Raw genomic sequence first — 23,471 nt, 5'->3', positions numbered from 1 at the left:
CTCAAACGGTCATAGTATAGCATGTCGAAAATAGTCATAGTATAGCATGTCGAAAAAAGTGTCAAACGGTCATAGTATAGCGTGTCGAAATAACTCTCAAACAGTCATAGTATAGCATGTCGAAAACAGTCATAGTATAGCATGTCGAAAAAAGTCAAAAACAGTCATAGTATAGCATGTCGAAAAAAGTCTCAAACGGTCATAGTATAGCATGTCGAAAACAGTCATAGTATAGCATGTCGAAAAAAGTCTCAAACGGTCATAGTATAGCATGTCGAAAACAGTCATAGTATAGCATGTCGAAAACAGTCATAGTATAGCATGTCGAAAACAGTCATAGTATAGCATGTCGAAAAAAGTCATAGTATAGCATGTCGAAATAAGTCATAGTATAGCATGTCGAAAAAAGTCAAAAACAGTCATAGTATAGCATGTCGAAAAAAGTCTCAAACGGTCATAGTATAGCATGTCGAAAACAGTCATAGTATAGCATGTCGAAAAAAGTCTCAAACGGTCATAGTATAGCATGTCGAAAACAGTCATAGTATAGCATGTCGAAAAAAGTCAAAAACAGTCATAGTATAGCATGTCGAAAAGTCTCAAACGGTCATAGTATAGCATGTCGAAAAAAGTGTCAAACGGTCATAGTATAGCATGTCGAAAATAGTCATAGTATAGCATGTCGAAAAAAGTGTCAAACGGTCATAGTATAGCGTGTCGAAATAACTCTCAAACAGTCATAGTATAGCATGTCGAAAACAGTCATAGTATAGCATGTCGAAAAAAGTCAAAAACAGTCATAGTATAGCATGTCGAAAACAGTCATAGTATAGCATGTCGAAAAAAGTCTCAAACGGTCATAGTATAGCATGTCGAAAACAGTCATAGTATAGCATGTCGAAAACAGTCATAATATAGCATATCGAAAACGGTCATAGTATAGCATGTCGAAAACAGTCATAGTATAGCATGTCGAAAAAAGTCTCAAACGGTCATAGTATAGCATGTCGAAAACAGTCATAGTATAGCATGTCGAAAAAAGTCAAAAACAGTCATAGTATAGCATGTCGAAAAAAGTCTCAAACGGTCATAGTATAGCATGTCGAAAACAGTCATAGTATAGCATGTCGAAAAAAGTCTCAAACGGTCATAGTATAGCATGTCGAAAACAGTCATAGTATAGCATGTCGAAAACAGTCATAGTATAGCATGTCGAAAACAGTCATAGTATAGCATGTCGAAAACAGTCATAGTATAGCATGTCGAAAAAAGTCATAGTATAGCATGTCGAAATAAGTCAAAAACAGTCATAGTATAGCATGTCGAAAACAGTCATAGTATAGCATGTCGAAAAAAGTCTCAAACGGTCATAGTATAGCATGTCGAAAACAGTCATAGTATAGCATGTCGAAAACAGTCATAATATAGCATATCGAAAACGGTCATAGTATAGCATGTCGAAAACAGTCATAGTATAGCATGTCGAAAAAAGTCTCAAACGGTCATAGTATAGCATGTCGAAAACAGTCATAGTATAGCATGTCGAAAAAAGTCAAAAACAGTCATAGTATAGCATGTCGAAATAAGTCTCAAACGGTCATAGTATAGCGTGTCGAAAAAAGTCTCAAACGGTCATAGTATAGCATGTCGAAAACAGTCATAGTATAGCATGTCGAAAAAAGTCAAAAACAGTCATAGTATAGCATGTCGAAATAAGTCTCAAACGGTCATAGTATAGCGTGTCGAAAAAAGTCTCAAACAGTCATCGTATAGCATGTCGAAAAAAGTCTCAAACGGTCATAGTATAGCGTGTCGAAAAAGATCTCAAACGGTCATAGTATAGCGTCTCGAAAATAAAAAAATTGATATTAGCAATACCAATACTCTTCAAAGTGATCGCGATACTTCCCTCGATACACATTTTTAGGCCTGAAGCTATACACTGTATGTACTGTATCTTCACAACCCTAACACTGATAAATAAAAGAGTAAAGGGAGACTGTCGCATGCCGACTCAACGCAAACACACTTTTTTCCCCTCTCAGCCCTGGAGGTATCACTGGCCTCCCTTCAAAAGACGGAGCTTAAAACAATCTCCAAAAAGAGTGAAAGAAGTGCTGGGTTGTGGTGGGCGTCAGTCAGGCAAAGGCCTCGTTGTCCCACTCTAGATAACAGGTACCCTGAACTAGTTTCTACAAAGCGTTGGAGAGTTGGAGATTTCATGCAATATAAAGCTTCTGGGCCCTTTTAGCAATTTGGAGTCAACACACAAATATGCCCACGCTCAACTGGAAAGACTTTCCATCCCTTCCCCTTCATGTGCAAATGTACTGAATTCTTCCCACAACTCCCTCTTTTTTTTTTTTTATGTGTTGCGACACATCAATGGCCAGTCCCCAGTAAAGAAACTCCCAGTCCTAGCTTTTCTTTTTTTCTTCCCACATAACTGCCCATTCAAATTGCAATCTGCCAACGTGGTTCCTGCCTATGCTGTGTGCTGCAGATTGGCACATTTGGTCCTTTGTGACAGCAGGTTTTTAAACCAAGGAAAAGTTCTTTACGAGACGCCATTACACCATATGGCAATGATGCAATATAAAGTTTTCTCCAGATGCCAGCAAATGCCTTCTGCAATATTAGAGTGCTGCTCTTGACACGGTGTGTGATTAGCAGTATTTTCAGCTGTGGTAGAGTTAGGAGACGCGTCGCACATCTGAAACATTAAAAGAGGGAGAGATTAAAATGTACAGTGATATCCTGTTTCATTGAGATGGAGGGAATAGTTAGTTTTGCCATTAAAATAGAGAGTGTAGATGGGAGCTGAAGCCATATTAATAAAGAAACAGCAGCCCCTAAGCTGCAAGGCCTGAGGCTATTGCATTGCTAACATGGCAAACGGCCACCCAGCTGCCCCAGCAGGGTAGAATATATCAGGTAGCCTATTCCTGACAGCTGATTTGGCTCCCTCTTAATGAGCCCTGCTGCAAAACACACACAGGCTGTTACGTAACACCATAAATAGCATGCACAGTAAGAAGCAGACTGTTCACGCTGGCACACTCTTGTGAAATCAAGAGACGTTGCATTCAGCACACAATGCATTGAAAGTGTTGTGAGACTATCCATTAATTCCAAGAAATCTTTAGGCCCTATACTTAATATTTAAACCACTTTAAAACGTTTTACTGTCCGATTGTTTAGGAAATGTTATAACACTGTAAAAGCATACTTCAGACGAGGTTATGATGAAGTAGTTTTATTTGTGCTTTTTGATACAGTTACAGTAGATGCAATGTCACTTTACACATTCTAATGTTGTTGATATACTGAAATGTGACAACAGTGTTTGAATTAAAAGGCTCACTTTCTGTATTTTTCCCTTTGTCAACAAGACAAGAAAATACCTTGAAAAGACCAAAGCAAACTGTTATTTTGTTTCTCAATACTCCTTAACTTCCTTACCCTGTTTCTGGTGATTAAAAAAAAGAAAAATTCTGTAATAACGGGTCACAATTATATGGTAACATTTTTTTAAAAGGCTGAATAATTCCGTAAAACAGCTGGCATAAAACAGTGTTTCTACTAAAAGTTACTCAAACAATAGTGCATTTTGTTGGCGACTACTTTCAGCTGTGGGTTAATACACGTTTGGCGCTGGAGTGAATATCTACAGCAGAAGGGCGGTGTACGATTGACTCAAAATAAACTTCAGTTTTTAATAGTTTTTGGATAATAATGGCTCAATGTGAAGCTAGCTCAGACAATACTATAAAATAATCAGATAGAAGGACACAGTCCTTTTATTTGTGCTCACGAATAAGCAGTTATGTGATGCAGCAGTTCAATTAGTGGCAATGTCATTAGGGCTTGTAATTGATCTAATTTCACATTATTCAATTATTTACATAGTAATCTTGTATGGGTAACCCATATAAGGAATATAGTGCAGTTTGAAGAATACTTGTGTAAACTACGTAACAATTCATGAAAACTAAAGTGGTCTAGGTGCAGTGTTACTGAATATCAGATTCTGACCTTACCAAGACTTGCTTCGAAGTATATATATATATGTTCTGACAACACAGATGTCAGAGGGAACCCTCAGGACCCCAGCCTGTCACCGCGAGCTAGCCAAGGGGGGCTAAATTAATCTCGACTAGGCCAGTAAGGGAAGGGGTCACAGTTCACTGTGTATGCCCCGCTGCTTCGGCACCAGCTGACAGGCCACAGGAGTCTGAAAGTCCATGATGTACTGGCATTTGCTGGGCTCCTTCACCGATCGCAAAGCCGTCTCTGTTCCGCATGTCAATGTGACCTAGAAAAGCACAAAGAAAGAGAAGTTGAGGCGGTGCAGGGAGACGAGCCGTTGTTAGCCCGAGTCAAGAGCAATGCCAGCTCCGTCTCCCGACGGAGGCCGATTGAAGACGCTGTCCTGCCTCTTCTTTTAGCCATTTTCTAAAGAAATGGGATTCACTGCAAATGGTAGATTTATGCAAAAAATAAAAAGTGATTAGCGCTGTCATGACTGTAGAAGGGAAAACTTATTTTACCCTATTCCAGAGGGAATAGGGTAATACCAGACAGGTATTATTGTACTAAAGTCTCAGGCTGGTACGACTGGTGACTTGGTTTTCTCCCACACCATTTGCTGTTACATCTGAACACATTGACATATTTGTTCTGGTACAAAGGTCACTTTTCTATCTTATTCAGGACAAACGACCGGCGTGTTCTTTCTGCAATCAACTGCTTCTTGTTAGACTCAACATGTCTGCCTCAGTCTCCTCTGTGCCGGCCGGTATAAATACCTTGTTTTGATTCTGCGTCTCTAGAGCATTTCACATTTCACTGCAATACGTGCTTGTGTTTGTGTTCTCTGTTTGCAAACATTAAATTGACTTTTTGAAACTTTGATCATTCATCAAGACTCTGTTTTTATGTTAAACACTTTGGATAAAACCAATTTCACTCCTGAACTTTTGAAGGAAATATTCCACAACAGTAGTTTTAGAGCTTGAGCCACAACTAAGGACGGAAAATCATGATGTTTTGTCCATTCTCTTATGGGGTGCAGTACAATGTCCCTTTAAGACATGAAAGTTAAAAAATTCTAAACAAAACAAACGACCCCACAATGGGTACATCAGAACCGTAGAGTTCGCCCTTCCCTGCAGACTCTTAAGATACACTGCACGCTGCTTGAAATTTGGTTTACCTCAATATCCACCAGTGAAACAACACATCACCGGTCCCACGACTCAAGTATACCGAGAGAGAGGTGTGTTTCACCGCAGACAGCGGGAGCACTACCCAAAGACCACATTCAGCATTTCAAATATAATGAGCGTCGACTTCTGACGAGACTTCATTTATGCCAACTGCACTCGGTTAGGGAGTCGTAGCAAAGGAATCCAATTTAATTTAGTCTTTTCAAAGGGGGCCCCTGGATATTATGAGATCGTACATTTATTGGACTGATTTAAAGAGGGGGCTCGGCCCCAGAAAATAACATAATTAAACGCGACGCATTTTCAATTGAGCAAATTCTCGCACAAAAACGTAAATGGATCTCATAAAAGTGTCTGAAAGATGAGTCAATACTGGTAAAATAGAGAGAAGGGGAAGCAGCAGGAGAATGAATGCAACATTAACCACAAAAACCAATGTCGACTGACGGAGTCAACGTCTTTCTGCCAGGCTGCTGAGTAGGCCGTGACGACTGAACATCTTTTACTGATTGACTGAGGTACACATGTGCAGAATGAGAGATATGCAGACTGGGCGACAAGACTTCAAATTGTCCCGGATGAATGTGGTGTGAGGTACTTTGTTAGGCTGGTTTTCTTTAGCGTTCCCTCTGGAAATAAGCAGTGCATGGTCTGTTTGTTATTATCTACAGCATATTTGGGTTTCTGTGGTTTCTAAACCGTGTAGCTACAGAGTCGTCTTGGGCTTATATGAAAAGAGGGTTTGATGTAATTTACGACAAGACAGTTTGTCAACAGCTCGACTAATTGATGCCGTGGAGACTTACTGGGACAATGCATGCAACATTGAGGCTGCTAACTCTGCATAATGGGTAAACTGGGTACTTATTTGCTTGTTTTGCACACACACTGTAGCTGGTCCTAAATGCTGGATTCAACCTGTTTGTGCATGCAAGGCACTTACCATGTCGGGTAACTGTTCGAGGTGCATAAAACGAGATCGGGAGCATTCCCATTGCCTCTCAACACTACACCTGAGCCAGCAGCTCGTAGCTAACGATGCTACCGGCGCTAACAATGTTTACCTGAGGGGTGCTACAGTAGGGAACGCTCACATGCACGAACGTGCACTAAAACCACACACGGCCGGCGCGGCAACATCAACAAAGCAAGGAGAAACTGAGATAACAACACACAGAGGGAGAGCGACTTCCTTCTCTGCTCAGGTAGACATTATGCCACTATATCTTTACACAGCACATAGAATGCTCTGAATGTTGTATCCTTTAATGATTGGTTGGTTGAAAAACTATAAAACATGAGCACACCATCGCTTGTTTTTTTGTGAAATACAAGTAGTACTTACTGTAGTACTGCGGGAACCGCCTTGCCAGCAGGGTTCTCCGTTCTCGTACACCATCTGACTGTACTGGTTCTTTGGTGCATCTGCCCACATCCCCCACCTCCTGGAATAAAAAGGCTCAGTTTTAGTATTTTTTATAAAGTGCATGTGGAAAGTTTCTGTTTATTGGCCAAGCCGGACAAATTGAGCACAGAAACTAAACACAGGTTTGGCTTATTGAAAATCCATTAACAGCAAACAGAGACAGCTGCCAAGATGGCCGGTCTGGCAGTGCCCTCCTTTTGGATCCTGGCACCAGCGCTCATGCGCCCCCCCTCTCCTCTTCAACAATGGAGGGGAAATATTAATTAGCATTTTGTCAGAGTAAATTCTGTGCATAATACCACACGAGGGAAGGAGAAGAGAAATACAGACGCCCAGTGTAGCGCGTCTCAAACGAGGCTGTGCTTGCCCAGTGCTAGCTAATTACATTCTCACCAAACATTTCAAGGGGAGTTGAAACCAAAGCAAAGCAGGGTGCAAGTGGACACGGTCCAACACAGCTCACAGCACCGACAGATGCCATTTGATTATGCTTCCAGCAGCTAACTTCCTCTGATCTTTTGTAGGACTTCAGAAGCTTCCTTGAGGTGGCACCGACCGAAGTCATGCTGCTGGTAAGTTTTGATTCGAGTCAAATACTGTAATCCTGTTAGGCATTAGTTAGACTGATGATTTTATTAATCTCTTGTCCGATCGCTTTTTCTGTCTGCAATGCTAAATAATCAGAACAGAGAGCAAACAATAAAACGCATTGTACTCTGCAGCTTTAACGTGCCATCCACGATGCACATGGATTATTAAAGACGCCTGAACTGGTTCAGTCAGAGGTGCTCACACAAGTGGACGCTGGCTGGGGCCCAGAGCGTCTCGCCTTTTCCTTCCAGGCTGTTTGATTGGGTTTTAGCACTCTGTTCGTACCAGGAGGCCCTCAAATGGATTGCTGTCAGGGGCCAAGCAGCCATGGCAGACGGAGGACGTGACATGCTCTTGGCTCTCGCCGCTAGTTGACCAGCGATCCCTCGCACAACACCTTCAAGCGACTTGGTCTGCCCAAGGGGCGACCTCCGGTGCTGAGAAAGGAAGGAAACGCGGAGGTGCCAATTCAAATTGCCACCTGAGGCTGGCTCCAAAAGAAGGTTTTGAGCCCTATAGCGAAGATTCCCAAGTCCAAAGTAAGGCATGATTGATGGCGTGGCCGCTTTGAGAAAAAGGTGGTCTCAGGTCGCTCTCCGTTAGCTCGTTCCCATTTAAAGAGTTAGGCTGTGTTGTCACTGCCAAGACGGTGACGGATTCACCCACTTTGAGCTTTACAAACAATCAGAAACCCATGGGTGACCTCACGGAGACAGCTACGCCCTTTTTTGTTCATACAGTCAATGCGTCTGCCGTACCCCCCACCCCCCTTACACACTTCATGCGTCATGTTTGTTCACTTCCTTCCTTAATCTCCATTCTTACTCTGTCAGCCCTGCTGCTGTGCTCCGTCAATTACACACGATGCATCAGTGAGATGTGGCCAGATCGTTCCCTGTAATAAACTACCTGCACCTGATATTGGCGGATCATTCTACATGTCACCAGCTCATCATTTGCACCTCTGAAAAACATCCAATTGAGTCCAAATTTTCAGGATTAGAGCGTTTTAAGTCCAATAAGGTAACATGGATGAAAACAGTTGAGGATGTAAATAGACTAACATTGGCAGGAGAGAGTATAAACTGTATCTTGGATTTTGTAGAAAATCCATTTCCGACCACATGGAGACAGGGGAGTGCAGACTTCATTTCAATTATTAATGATGGATGATATTGAACACATACTTGTTTTAAGGCTTAAAACCCGGAGAAGCTTATTTATAGATATCTGGGTTCTAATTCGATCCGTCTGGCCTCTAATGCCCTAGAGGGCTCCTTCCATCACAGATAAACTTCAATCACTGAGGTGTGCTTGCTATCGACACAAAGAATAGCAGATGGAGTTGTGATTCAATCACATCCGGTGTCCACAAAAACACAATTAAAATAGCGCACTCGCACAATCACAACCGTGGCGATTGCCACCGACTGCCTGGTTAAAAAAACGTTGCTAATTTTCGATTGCATTTTAAGTACGTTCTCTCCCTTGGAGGCGATTGCTCTATAACCAGCCATTTTTGGATCCGATGCTTAAATGCTGAGGCATGGCAGCTAGGAACACATCACAGGCCGGTTCATCTTCATTTTATGCAATTTAATGCTTTATGAAACAAACACAGAGAGCGAGAGAGCGAGAGAGAGAGAGAGAGAGAGAGAGCGAGAGAGAGAGAGAGAGAGAGAGAGAGAGAGAGAGAGATAGATTTGGGAGCCGGCTCTGTGAAGCAGCGCCGGGCGTCGCCAACCTCTGCCACTCGTGGAAGGCCACTCGGCAGAGCGGCGCTTTGAGATCAACACAGACGGCATCGTCGCGGTGCCAGTCAATGATGCTCCTCTCACCCCTCCTACCACCAGTTGTGCCCAGTGCCCTCGATAAATAATTCATACGCATAGGAGCTAGTGAAGAAGGGCACATGCATGCTCAGTCAGCGCTTTGCCTTCACGTCACATGACCGATCTACAAAGAGATTCTCTGAATCGTGGGGCACAGAACAGGATTTAAATATATCATGACATATTATAGTTTGTGTGGAGGTATAAATAAATCTGCAACAATTATTGAAATTGCAGACAGCATAGTGGATGGATGTTTGCCAGTTCCCTTACGTACAGTACAGTGACCAACATAATTACTCTAAAACCATTGAGCAACATCCACACTGAGCACATTTTGCTTTGAGCAGAACACCGAGGCTATTTTTATGTGCGCTTATGAACAAACTCGGGGTGCATATTTCATCAACACCTACCGACAGATATGAATCAGGGCTGATGTCAAACCCAAATCAGTATTCTGTTAACGGCTCACTTGTGCCTCATTAACGACTGGGGCTAGATGTTGCCATGGCTACCCAGCAGAAAGGCCATCAGGTGTTCACAGTGTCAACCCCCCCCCCATCCTCCACTCCTTCAACCCTCTCCTCAGACACACACGAGTCACTACCCCGTCGCCTTGATTACCAAATAACGTGTGGGCCGTTAGATTCAGGGGCCATAAAGCACAAATATGAACACAAGTATAGGCATGACTCTTACTCTATTAGTGAGTGTGTTGTATGACTGTATCTGCCCGGCTACTCTGGAATACTGTGGCACTTGGGCATTAGGCAGCTGTAAAGAGGGGCCCCTCTCGACAGTAATGGCCCTCCAGTAAATGACCTCGACGGCTTGAAAATGAGTGCATTGAGTAGAACACTTAAATGTATAATTGTGCGCTCGTCCCAGTAAAACAGTCACTCCTCTATAGGTCGAATAATTATGGAGAAGATGAAAATAAATAATAATGGTAGAATAAAAACAAAACAGCAAATGCCCATCAAAACAATTCAGGGATGGGACCGCCTTTGATATGAACACATGGAAGAGAGCATCACTCCACTTGTTAAGTGGGCACATTAAAAAAAAAAGGGATCCACCAAGCAACAAACAAAGCAATTAATCAATTTACTAAAACAAGAATATGAATGGAAATGTGCTGTGCTTGCTTGCTTTCACATTTAGTTTGATTACAAATTAAATCAGAATAGCGAGATAACGCGTCTATAATGTAAGTACACTAGCACAGCCATCACATTCTTACATAAGTTATTGTACCATGAAAATGTACATGATATGAAAATGTCAAATATGTACGAATAATAATAATTTCAGCGTCTGTGGCCCTAGTTTTTGCACTGCATTGCCCACCGAAACGACTGAAGAAGTCAAGAGGGCACACACGGAAGGCTCCTCTCATCTTAACATTCCAATACAAGATACAAGATCTATTCTCCATCAGAACTTCACTCCGTTAAAGCAACAAAAACAAAAGATACGATGGGCCTTTCAGCTGCTCTCATAAGAAATGTAACCTTATTGATCAAATGAACATATTTCCATATTGCCATAGAGTAGAATCCCCTCTCTTGGGCGTGGGGGGGGGGGGGGGGTAGGCGTGGGGGGGTAGGTTAAAAGAACGGTACGGTGCATTTGTCGTCTCTTTTTTCCCGTGTTTTAATTGTGTCTGCATTATGTTCATTGTCTGTGTCATTGTACAACAAAGTGCCCCGTTGGAGACGTTTCTAAAAAAGTCGAAAGAGGCGAAACAACACACGGTCACCAGCGGTGGTTTTAACGTGAGCCTGGCATGAGATGAGAGAAAACATTGCGATGCTATGTCTGTGCGTGGAGCTCAGACAGACCAGCATGTGTAGGTCTACAGTTAGAAGCAGCGAAACCTTATTTGTATGTTCCCCTGGTGGCCAGCGTATCCCACTCTCTCTGGGGTTGCTCTGTGCTATCAATTCAACTGCCTGGCTCCTTTGCAGCGGGCATACACAGTCATTCACTGTGGTTTCAATGTTGCTAGGCTACCTTACTTCTCCACGGCTTTTTCTGTTTGAAAATCTACGGTTCAAGGGAGACCTGTGGGTTTGAATACTGAGCGATGTGAACCTGTAGGAGCAACAGACGACACTAATAGCCTTTTTTGTTGTGGTTTCACAAAACCCCCTTTCTGTTCTCCCTTGACTTGGTCACACAGTAGCACTGCGCCTACCTCTACAGCCCCTGCATCTGCTTAATACTCATACAGCTTATAACTTTCCTAGGATGTTTCCTGTTTTAAAACTTCACAATCTTGAGTCATAAATCTTCAGTTTGAAGTCCTACGCTAATCGTTTGTGGTTTGTATATTCATACCCGCCATGCAGTGTCTAGGAGTTAGTATTCCTCTTCTATCAGCTTTGGATGTTGGACCTATTCAAAGCTTGTACCGTTAAAACACAGCGTGCTCCTCCGCCAGGCCCCGCGCAATTTAGGTATTCCTGTGTTCTCTTGATGGTGACGAACGCAGAGCAGTTTGACCCCGGCACAGTGGAGGGCCGAGCTCCTTGAACTTTTGCGGGGCGACACGCGCCGACCCCGTGAACCCCGACATCGCAGCCTCCTGATTTCCCTGGAGTCCCGAAAAACAAAAACTCCTGGGAAGACCTTTCAACCGATCCTTTCCTCGTCCGCAGCTACATTTAAATCAGCCCACCCTCCTCCGTCTCCTCAGAGGAAGATGCTTCATCTAAAAGCATTGAGAATTAAGTTGCATCCAGTATCCTATCTACGATTTACATATTTGGCTTAATATACAGAATGAAGGTTTCTGAGATGAATCTTCTTGTTATTGTCCGAGTCCAGACTCTTCCACGTCATTGCAGCTGATGTGTTTGTACTAAGCCAACCTTGAAAAAGGGGCAACATAAATATTTGTTTCAATTGGCAAGTGTAAAGCATAATTTTCCCCCAAACATTCAGGACAGCAAGGATAAAAAAAATTGAGTTCAAAGAGCAAGTACTTAAAGTGAATGATTAGGCTGAAACAAACAAAATGAGCAGTATCAACTGTAAGAGATGCGACGCTGAGTGCTTTAACAGAATATCTAAACATCTTGGGCTGTTCACGAATTCATTTTCTTGCAGTTAGATGGGAAGATTAAGTTCAGAGCGAGGAACCGGAGGGTGTTATCCGAGATTAAATTAGAAAAAAAAAAAAAAGACTGGAAATGACTGCGCCTTGGCCAAAAAACAATAGTGTGGCACGTAACTCCTTGTTACCACAAATTGTTGTTTTTACCGATTAAACAAATGAGATAAAACTTCTTTTTTTTAATTTTGAAAAGAGTGGCTGTTTCCTCCTGCTTCCAGTCTCGGTGGTGAACTAAGCTAACCGCTTGAGTCTACACATGAGTCGCATTTATATTCTACTCTAAGCAAGAACCTGTATTTACCAAAATCTTCTATCACGATATCGGTAATAATGACATATATTAGTTTAAATCCAACTATTGTCACAATTTGATTACTTTTTTTGACTGGATTTCCTGTGATATTTGAGTTGGCATGTGCTTGTTATCAATTTAGACGACGTAATAGTCTTCTTCAAAGCAACATGCATACGTGCAAAGCTGCTAGACAACAACAAATCTTCAACAGCGGCCTCAAGAAGACCCTCACCAACCACATCCACAACAACCGGAGGCCTCAGAAATGACGACCAAGTTGAATCGAAACCTGACAGACAACAAACATTATGAGCTTCAACACATCATTATTTACCATCACTGCTAGTACGCACACTCCAATGGTGATGTTGCAGAGAAACACATCAATACCACGGAGGCTTGTGGGAAATGAATGCGACAGGCCAAGTGAAAGCAGATCAATGTATTCTTTGCATGTACAGCATACGCGTGTTGTTTCTTCCCCCCCAACAAAGAGTTAAGTCAACACCATGTTAAACAAGCTCAAACAAACACAAGACGGTAAACAGAGCACGCCATGTGTTTGTGTATATATTTGTCTTTTCAGGTGGCGTGCATTTAGTAAACCTTTTGTTTGCCCTCTCGTCATTGTACCCGCCGTGTCTGCCTGGGGAAGGGAGGGGGTTAGCGGGGACATTATGAAGATGGACGACGCTGTCACAGTGGGATGGTGTTTGTCGCAATGCAAGCATTTTCTTCTACTCTATTATCATTATCGTGGCTGATGTTATTGTTACGATAGCCATTTCGGGAAGCGGTTGAGCTGCTGAGAGCAAAAGGCAGAAAAGCCAAATGGAAAACTGAGACTGAGACTGAGATTGCAATTCAGGAAGTGAATATGAGTTGTATAATATCTACATTCACAGATAATTGGGAGCATGCAGTATGAAAATCTTTATGGCTATGTGTGTGGCCGTACTATAAGAGCATGCAGTTACAAAAGGGAAGTGTTGCCGGGCTGATTTATTGTTTCTCAAGAACATTTGTAAAGTTAATGGTCTAACGCCGGCTATGCTGCAAAACCAAGCATGAAGGAAGGTTAGGGCTAAGGGAACAACTTCAACTTTTATGAGCGTTGACACTTCAAACTGAGCGCTCGCTATGAGTCTTAATCAATATTCAGCAGCAACCACCACCCAATAACACTGCAGCAACGTCGCACAACGAGACCAAACTCGCCCGATTGGTCCGTGCGAGTGTTGGCAACGTCATCGCCGCAGCTCCACACCGCCACACATGTTAATGCCGTTTCTCCTTCCCCTCTCCCATGGCCGTCCTTTAGAATGCTGGAGCAGGCGTGATAAATGCTGCCGTTTAAATCAAAGTGCCCCCCCCCTCACCCCCTCTGGGGAGAAGGAGGATGCCTCCATGCAGATTGATATCAGGAGGCCCAGCCATATCCTGCGAGGTCTGTCTCGATAAAAAATGAACTTTATTCCCAGCGCGCAAGCCATGATTCATGTACCTCGCCCCCTCCCCCTTCTTCCCTAACACCATTCCACATATACCTTCACGACAAACTCTCTGGAAACAGTGTAGTACATCATATAGTGCTACACCCAGGAAATACCAAGGAGGTGTTTTTGTCTGCATGTGGTCAAACACAAACCAGCATTATTCTTCCATTATCGTGTTGAGGTAAAGGAAAAAATCTAACATCCTCCAAGCCTCTCGAAGGAAAAGAACATGGCCTGTGTTATCTAAAACATTTCATTTGGAAAACATATACAGTTTATATACTTGAAATCATTCCCTCAGGCTCTGTTTGGCAGCGATATCGTTCCAAACAGAGGGACCAATTCACATGAGTCGGAGATGTGTTTGACCACTGGTTCTGTTTGGTCCTTCTGCCCTTCCATACCATCATGAGTGACAGGCAGGCAGAAGAGCTGGGGTCACATTACTCAGTTAGCATTCTGTTCTGCCTCTTTCCTGCGCTAAAAAAAACATGGTGAAGCATTGCACTTTCCGCTCCACAAGTGAGTGGGTAGTGTGGGAGGTGGCGGTGCAAAAAAATAAAAAATAATACACAGCTCTGCTTTAGATTCCACTTAATTTGCCGTTTGAAAGCAAAACTACATGTGCAGAAAGGGATAATTGCTAATTAATTATCTTTAAGGCCTCACTTCAACTGCTAAAAGAAGACAAGTACAACGCATCACATCTCAAAGAACAAATGTTTTGACACGTTGTCCCACATTTCTGTGGACATTTAAGCCTCAAGATTGTCTGTTTGCAAAGACCCGCTAGAACCAAAACAGCATTTCGATCGAGTCGTCATCTTTGGGGAGGAGTTGCAGCGATTCATAAAAGCTTTTGCTCCACAGAGGTTTCAATGTTGATGGAATGGTTTCTGTAATTGCACCCTATGAAAGTGTCAGATCATTGACCGATAAGGCTAATGAGGACAGCGAGGTGACATCCCATAATTATCGCTTCAACTATAACATTTAAAGAAGAGAAAAACTTAGTTTTATGCTAAATGATCAAGATCCCAAGAAAGCTATACTAGGTCGTGTTTCTGCTGATTGTTTAGAACAACTTCACTTACAATCTTGGGTATGGAAGAATAAAAAACTAAAAAAGCACATTTTGTGACAGAGTCGCATCTTTCATAGCACGTAGGCATTTTGATACACACAAACAGCCAATCCCAAGGGGCCAGAGTATAATCCTTGAGATGAAATTGAAACCCTTCGAGGCTGAGGAAATAAAAACCCCGCAGTGTATGAAACCTGTCCGCTGTTTGTCATTGATCAAAAGGTATTAAAACTATAATAGAGATCTGTTAGCGATTGATTAAAAGGTCATATGAAGCCTAACAGAGATTGAATAACAATTTAAAAAAAATCAATAGCGCAAATATTGACTTTGTATGAGCACTGAGACAATGATTAAAGGAGTGCAGTGGGATTTATTTCAGGATTTATTAAATGAAAAAACGCTGTCATGTGAAGTTATCCAACTAGCATATCGTGTGTTTAAAGACCAAGGACAACAAATGTCGGATTTCTAAAGCTGGTTTTGAAAAAAAAGCCTGAACTGCGTGAATGTGTTCTGCTGTAGACTAAATGTCACAGCACACAATGCACTCACAATGTTGTTAACCTCTTTGGATAAAGTGTCCCTCGTATTAGGTATTGCATTTGTAAAATATAAGGACCAGATACGGGCGCTGGTCATTGTTTGGGATTTTATCGATGGAGACTAAAGAGTTGGCTGAGGTACTTACCCTAATGAGACCTCTGTTCCTGCGGTGCTCTTTTGTGTGACTTGGTTGAATGGGCACAGGGTATAGGTATACCTGCAGAGGGGAAAAGAAAACGCAACATCCACATTCAATAAACGGGCACGCAAGTTTAGTTTACGAAGGTTATACTTTTCCTACTAAATTTTTATCTTCTATGCTGGTTTTGACGAAAAACTAAACTTATAAAAAGATGCATTTTTTGCCAAAATGATTGGCCGATATTACGTTTTTTATTATTATAGTTATTTATTTGGTTTATTTGTAAGGCCGACCCATAATTGTGGTTATGGGAGTATAAGTTAGTACCAAAGTACACAACAGAAATACCAACGACATTTGAGGTCATTCAGAAACAATGTCGCCATTACAAAGTACACAGGTTCATTTTGTGTTTTCAAAATGTCAAACTCGGAACATTTGATAATTCTTTAACCAGATACAAGCAATTAATGTTGAAAATGCTATCGAATTATACTAAAGCTGCTCCATGCTATATTTTTATATCAACAATGGACCAAAACACTAAATGTAATGTGAAATGTATCACTAGTAGTGTAGTGACAAACCCACAAATAATTAGTGCCTCTCAACTCAAAAGAACTGTGAAAAAATGTTCAGCTTCTTGGTTTTACTGCCTGCAACTTTTTTTATCAAAACCTCTGTTCTTTGGGGGGCGAAACAACTTTGGTAACCTACTTCAACAGGTGTGAAACAATTTCTCAACCAGGACCTTTAGATATGCAATCAAATTCCATATAAAGTGAGGCAATAGTCTCCCATACTGAGTAAATATTAAAACTAAAAAACTAAAAACGAGGCTATTTCTGAGTGAGGGCACTGAGATCCAACCTTGGATGCTCGCCTCCACGTGGCAGCTTGTGAGAAAACAAAAGCAAGCATGGCAACACAGAGAATGTGTCGCTGGGTATATATAAAAAAAAAAAACATTAGAAATGCAGAGAACCAACGCACAAACGGAGGTGCAGGTTGATTAGCAGCCTGTCTTCCGAGACACTTCACATTCTGCCGCCTGCGATACATAAATGGGACACGGCAGAAAGGTCAAAACGGGCACATTTATACAAACTGTGCCCGTCTGTCCTGAGCAAATGAGCACAGTGTGAGAAGGAAATATCCAAAAGGCTTTGCAGAGACGACACTGACGGCGATAGAAAATATAAGGTTAGAAAATAGCCGGGAGAACAAAGACGGATGAAAGACGAAGGCAGAGTGATGAAAAGAAATCAAAGTGTGCAAAAGAGAGTGGGAAGGGAATCGGCGTGAATCACCAACTCAACAAGTCGCGAATATGACAGATGACAGTTTTTAATTGTTTAATGAATATTAAGTTGTGTAAATAGTTCGGTGACTGCTATTGTTACTTAAATACTGTCGAATGTGCAGAAAGGGGGACACTGGGCGGAGGATGCAAAGGATAACACAGAGGAATAGATACAACTTGGTGGGTCACCGATCAAATCTTTGACAATTGGAAGGCTATGATCATAAAATGACAACAGCGATCCTCCCATTTGGGTCCTGAACCAATGGCGAGTCTTTCTGTACCCCACGTTTGATCCGTCATCGTCAAAGACTGAGACCGGAAGGTACATTGTTACGGAATAAACATGTTGGATGCAACCACTTAGCCCCTCAGGCGGTACTCCATGCTTCACTGGATCGGACTGCAGGTTCAGTTCGCTACCTCCTAATTAAAGCTACTTAAGTTAGACAAATGATAGCAATAAGGCAGCGTGCAAGTCTTTGCGTTTTCTAATGTACACTATAATATATCATTGAGTAAAGGGAGGAAAACTCAGCTGTAATTTTGTTCAAACTCTTTATGATAGTCTGACTCTTGGTTTTTTTGTCCCAAACTTTTCTCTATCTCACTGATGTCAGCTATTGTTTTTGCTGTGTCCAATGTTATTATAACAGATTGCAAGAAAGCCCAAACCCTATTTACTGTTGGATTTCACAGCCCACTGTTAATCTGACACAGGCATCCGACTGCTACTCACGAGGTCATAGAGGGGATAAAAAGACAAGTATATTTATTACTGAGTCTACTGAGATCCACTCAAGAGAGGGAGAGCAACAGCAATTAAGCCCTTCTCCCACTAGACTGCTCTGTGACGCCATGGGTGGAGTTCACCGATGGTGACACTGCAAACTGCAGCAACGCCAACACCAGCTAATTGGTTTACAGGTAACACTGTGTACACTCGGCTGGCATGGCAGCGTTCAAAGGTGGCTCGGCAATATAAAGTGACGCGGCTAATTGTTTAACAGCAAACTTTGAGGAAAACCAACAATGTTCATCGATTCAAAAGTAGCACACGTTTCTGTAAGAGTGCCAACATTGCATGAAAGGTCATAATCTAGCTAGCTTCATTCAGTAATCTTCATGTTGTTGATATTTCAAGACTCGCATTATTATCTCTGCCAGTGGGATCATGCGATCGATCTTGTGTGCGTGCGTCCGTGAGTGAGTGTGCACCTCTGTGTCCATCCACAGCTAATCTCGCATTCTGCTGCAGCAAGCTGCATTATATTTTATGTTGGCCTGTTGTTTATGTCGGCTGCATGCTCAAGGACGTCTCGTGGTTGCGGTGACTCACACTTTCTCAAAACACCTTTTATTGCCTGTTTTATACTGCCATCGATTGCCTCGTCACTCACTACTCTTAACTGACCCCTGGCCGGTGCGGGCTGCAAAAACAAAAGAAAGCTTCGTGAGTTTAATTTTGTTTTTGTCAAAATTGTAGGACGTGTCTTAAACGATGACCTCGAGCCTCATCAAAATGCTCAATCCACGGAGAAATGCGCACACGGCTAATTCAGGAACTGCCTTTTAAACGAACAGTCAGGACTTCCGTGAGGTTGCGATGTCACATCTATCGTCACCCGTAGAAGTGCCGCTCAACTTTGTGGAGCAGACGCACCGAGTAAGTCCCCAGTTTTTCGCACAACTTGAATCAATAGAGAATCTTCTGCCCTGCTTGTTAATGCTGCAGTGTTTGTGTAGCACCAGTCTGTCCTTGAAACCAGCAGAACCAGCTTTAAGCCGTGTCAACAGGTCTACACCTTGCTGAAGTGTCGTTGATGCAGCTCTACAGATGCAACCGCGTCCTTGTTACAGGTTACAGCTGGGCACAATACCAGCCCTATAAGTGACTAATGCTGTCTAATCTAAACAATATAAAGTTCACACTATTCTGGATTGCATTATTACTGTAAATTGCACACTGCATACCTTAACATACTGAGTAATATTTAAATAAACACCTGGAATTGGGAATTCCCTGACTGAACACATAAGCAGCCGACTGATGGTGTTTTTTTCTGTTTCAGTCAAACATATTTTATTGTGCTTGTGTCTTCACTAGTTTAATGTTGGCTTGTTTTGATTTTATTTTACTGTGAATATTAATGACATCAGCATGAGCAAGTGTGTGCTTTCAATATACTGTATGTTTTTTATGAAAAATGGATGACTCAGTGGTGATGCATCTCAAATGCCTTTAATCAAAATGTGTTAAAAGGTGGAATGTTGCAGTAATGTTGTGTGTTGCAGTAAACACACAAACACACAAAAACAACTTGCTTAAAAGAAAGATTTGTTTGGAAAGAACAAATAAAATCACGTTACTCCTTTGCAGCAAGTGTTAATAACACTTTCACAAAGGCATGTAGTTTCTCTCCAGATGGTCTTTACATGCAGTATAGGCCTATTTAAATCCAACTGGCTATGAACTTACAGTATGATTAATAACCATACCCTGCTGTATTTTTTATATTACAGCCAGAGAATATTCCGTTGCAATTCTAATGACTTAAAACTACTGTATTGTAAATGTAGTTACCGTACTTTTATTAGTTTTAAGGAGTTCTGCATAGTTTGGATCTCTCTCCGACAGTGAGAGCTTTACCTTTTGCACCCAAATGGTCAGCTCATCAGGCCTCAGGCGCAATTATGCAATCCAATTTCGTTAGGGTAACGAATATTAGGAAGATTGAACAATTACATTTCCACGACTTTTAAAAAAATCATCATGACCATTGTTAGATTAGGTCAACGCGGTTCCTTTCGCTTGGTAATCGAGAGGAGAGTTTTGCTGGCAGCACAGAGACCCAACGCCAGTTCATCGAAGACGTACTCAAAGGAGGCCATTTTCCAGTTTGCCTTCATTTTCCACATGGAAGACCACAAATGAGTCTATATAAATTGCTGTGAAGTGCTCGTAGGTGGTGGAGGATCACTTTTCTTGACAGCTTATCATATTTTGGCTTTGGCATTCTTTATGCAGAGCTGAGAGTCGGTGCATAAGATATCTTCTGTGAAACAACATGGAAAGGTAAGGCGAATGCATAGCAGAGACCCCCCTTTACCACACAAACTACTCAGGGGAAAAATAATGGTGACGCAGAGCGAAAGAGCCTTTCAAAGAGATGGCTCAATTTATATGCGAAAAAAAAGGAAACAAAACAAGCCAAACTTGAAGCTTATTTATTTTTTAGAGCCATCACTAAGGGCAATGAGGCAAATAGCCTCTGGCAGATCATTTAAAGCTGCATTCTCCCGGCCATCTCTCAAGATGTTACATTATCATTGCTGCTATTTTGTTCTCTAAATAGGTTACGACTGAGGCTTATGGGAGATATGATAAGGGGTAAGTAATGGGTCTTTCAAATGTCTACAGAATGCACTCATGGGGCTTTCAACCAAATTGCCTTTTCTAGTTGCTAACCAGAGTTCCAAATACTTTAATATACTTAATGAGACAACATCGATTGGCTATCATTTTCATTTTGTTAACAGGGCTGGTGCCCTTAGGTATCACTAATTATTATTAATTACTCAATAGTGTTGAGCTACAGTACTTACTAAATGTTGGTTCCCTTTTATTATTAATATCTATTGATAATCGTATTATTAATGTATTAACAGAGAGGGGAATAGAGCTGAAACAAGTGGTTTCAACAACCACAGATAAAGTCCCTGCAAACTATTTTCTCTCTTTAGAAGATGAGAATATGATACGTCGCTTTTTTGTGTGACAAAGAACATTTATTTATTATTCTCTCTATAGTCTCTTGTGAGTTATATTGCTTTCTAACTTAATGGTTTACATTGTCAAGCGTCACATAATACTCCTCACGCTATGAGCCATACTTCATCTTGCACAAACATTTGTTCCGTCTTACATGCTACCGGGTACAACACGAGTAGGCTACAGTTCTCCGAATGAAAAGGAACGACGGGGAATCTTTTTCTGCTCCTCAAGGATAAGTGTCCATAATTTGCACATTGACAGCTGAATACCCACATGAATCACGCACATGGTGACAGTAGGATACCCATCAGTCTGTTTGTGGTTTCCTCCATGCAGAGGAAATTAAGTATAAGTGCATCTCATGTTTTAGTGGCTATGTTTGGTGTTTTGAAGGGTTATGTACTCTGTGAGTAAGGTTGTATGCCTGTGCAACAACAATCAATGGAAAATATTACTTGAGCTGGTGCAATACCAGCAAAATAGAGAAAAGTCTTTAACACAATAAAGATGATTAACTTGGCTCTAAATCATCTCAAACGGAATGAGAAACAGGAAGTCCTGGTGTGCAGTGACAAACAAAACAAATCTCTGAAAGGTTGACCCAGACTGTTTCAACACAACCAACCCACAGATACTCTGCTCATGCCCATTTCTCGAGCTAGAAAGTTGGCAGCACAACAAAGACCGATGAGACGTGATGCTTTTATGACCCCGCCAGACGCACACGCGCTCACTGCCAACCCACAGGTCTACTGAACCAACGGAAAAACTCCTGCTACTTCAGATGGCAGCCCCTGCTGTGGATTGGGCAGAATCTCCACGTGCCTTCGGATACGAACGGGAAAGGACCAGTATCTGGACTGCCAAGGTCTTTGTTGAATCACAACTGCGCGAGGGCGGTGATTCAACAGGAAGGTAAACTGACTGCGCTCCTCATCATCATGGCATCCGGGAAAAGAATTAGGAGGACCAAGTCTTCTCCAAACTTAGCTGCGCCTCATACACGCACACACCTCTGCACGAATATAACGGCAACCATCAATTGTTGGGTTTATTTGTTTTTAGGAACCAATAGGAGTGTAAAAAAACCAACTCAAAACGCTGTTCTATGAACTACAAACGTTCCTAGTTCTTAAAAACCAGGGTACTTAGAACTCTAAAAACAGATCTTAAAGCAGGTAAACGCAATCTTTCCGTTCCTGACATATGACCAAACGTGACCCTTTGAAGTGAATTAATTGCATGAGCAGCTCATTAAGAGTCATGCTAAATGGCACGCTTTAATGTAACAACAGTGTCTGTGCCACATCGATCATAATTTGAGAGCTGCCGAGTGTGACACAGTGCCGATCCTCTAAAGGCACGGACCTGCGTAAACATCTCGTTCACAGCCACTCGTTTCAACAACATTCCAATGATGATTAACAAGGCCCTCTGCCTCTCTGTACCCTTAAGAAACAAGGTTTTCATCCGCGTGCCTGCATGCATTTCTCTGTAGTTAGCTGCAGTCTGGTTTGCCTTTCTGGCGGAACATCAACTCTCTAACAGCAAAAGGCCTTGAATGTCTGTTAAATTACATTAAATTAAAAGCCGCTGTGAAATCTACCAAACATTACTCTTCATTTCGCACTCCTGACAGTCAGCAGACAGACTCCACACCCCCTTGCAGTGGTTTCTATTGAATCGGAAACAGCTCCCTCTAGGTTACCCGGATGGCGTCTCTCTCTCTTCCCCAGAAGAACCCAGTGCACCGCTCGGGCCATGTGATGTTCCGCAGACAGTTGGAAGTGTCACTTGTGCTGCGTTACCCCTCTTCTCTGTCAAAGCCGAACCACAGTGGCGGGCATGACTCACTGAAGTGCTGTACTTTCTAATGACACGAGAGCGGAGGCTGAGTCAATCTGACCTGACAGTCTTGCATAAATCACGGGCCCCGCGATTTAAGTTGCTTTGAGGAGTGTCAACAAATCCACAAGAGGAATATTAGACTCTGCTGTAGGTAGGGACTCCGCCTCTGAGAACTCATTATGGGGCGTCTTCCTTCATGCTGTGTTGACTGAATTGCCGAGGCTATTTCTGATTCACTTGCAGAAGCCTGCGTTTTAAATTCCCCCCACAAGTGACAACGGTCCACCAGCACCCGAAAGACCATTTCATGGGGGAATATATGTGGATTTTTAAATGGGTGAATTTTTGGAAGTGCGCTTCAACAGCAGGTTTGGCCTGCAGTACACATGTATAGAAATGATCCTCAAATGGCAGCATTTTGAACCTTTTGTTTGCCACACCCAGCAGCAGTACAGCTTTTATTTACAAAAGATAGACAAGCATTTCAACTCGGCAAACTTTTATGGCTACAGGCTCTACCATACTGGCTGCCAGTCAAAAAAAAAAAAAAGAGGGAGCAACTAAATCAAACGTGAGGGATCTAAAACATCAGGGAGGGCGATTGTAAGATGGTTTCAAGCGATGATCAAGCGGCTGGAGAAAGAAGTGCGTGATTCTTTTTCCATCATGGGAGAGGAACTGTAGCCCTGCTAGTTCGCTCCTCGAGGACATGGGAGGGAGTGTTATAGAAAGCTGTTGGTTTATGTGTCTGTCAATGTCAGATCTTTTCAGGATCACAGTT

At 42.2% G+C, this 23,471-nt stretch overlaps 1 protein-coding gene across 3 annotated transcripts in view; it reads right to left on the bottom strand.

Moving 5' to 3' along the window:
• Nucleotides 1–3,313: 3,313 nt before the first annotated feature.
• Nucleotides 3,314–23,471, bottom strand: part of LOC306796356 (glucosidase 2 subunit beta-like) — a 74,250-nt gene continuing 54,092 nt past the window's right edge. For all 3 annotated transcript variants that reach the window (XM_079295233.1, XM_079295235.1, XM_079295234.1), the window contains 3 exons: nt 15,768–15,839; nt 6,574–6,673; nt 3,314–4,315 (listed from right to left, as the gene is read on the bottom strand). In XM_079295233.1, coding sequence (XP_079151359.1) covers nt 4,178–4,315; nt 6,574–6,673; nt 15,768–15,839 — 310 coding nt within the window. In that variant the 3' untranslated portion in view covers nt 3,314–4,177. The remainder of the gene's footprint in view (nt 4,316–6,573; nt 6,674–15,767; nt 15,840–23,471) is intronic.

Source organism: Melanostigma gelatinosum (assembly GCF_949748355.1).
Source record: "Melanostigma gelatinosum genome assembly, chromosome: 23".
Taxonomy (NCBI): Eukaryota; Metazoa; Chordata; class Actinopteri; order Perciformes; family Zoarcidae; genus Melanostigma; species Melanostigma gelatinosum.
The sequence above is the reverse complement of the archived record's forward strand: the minus strand, read 5'-3'. Positions and strand labels throughout refer to the sequence as shown.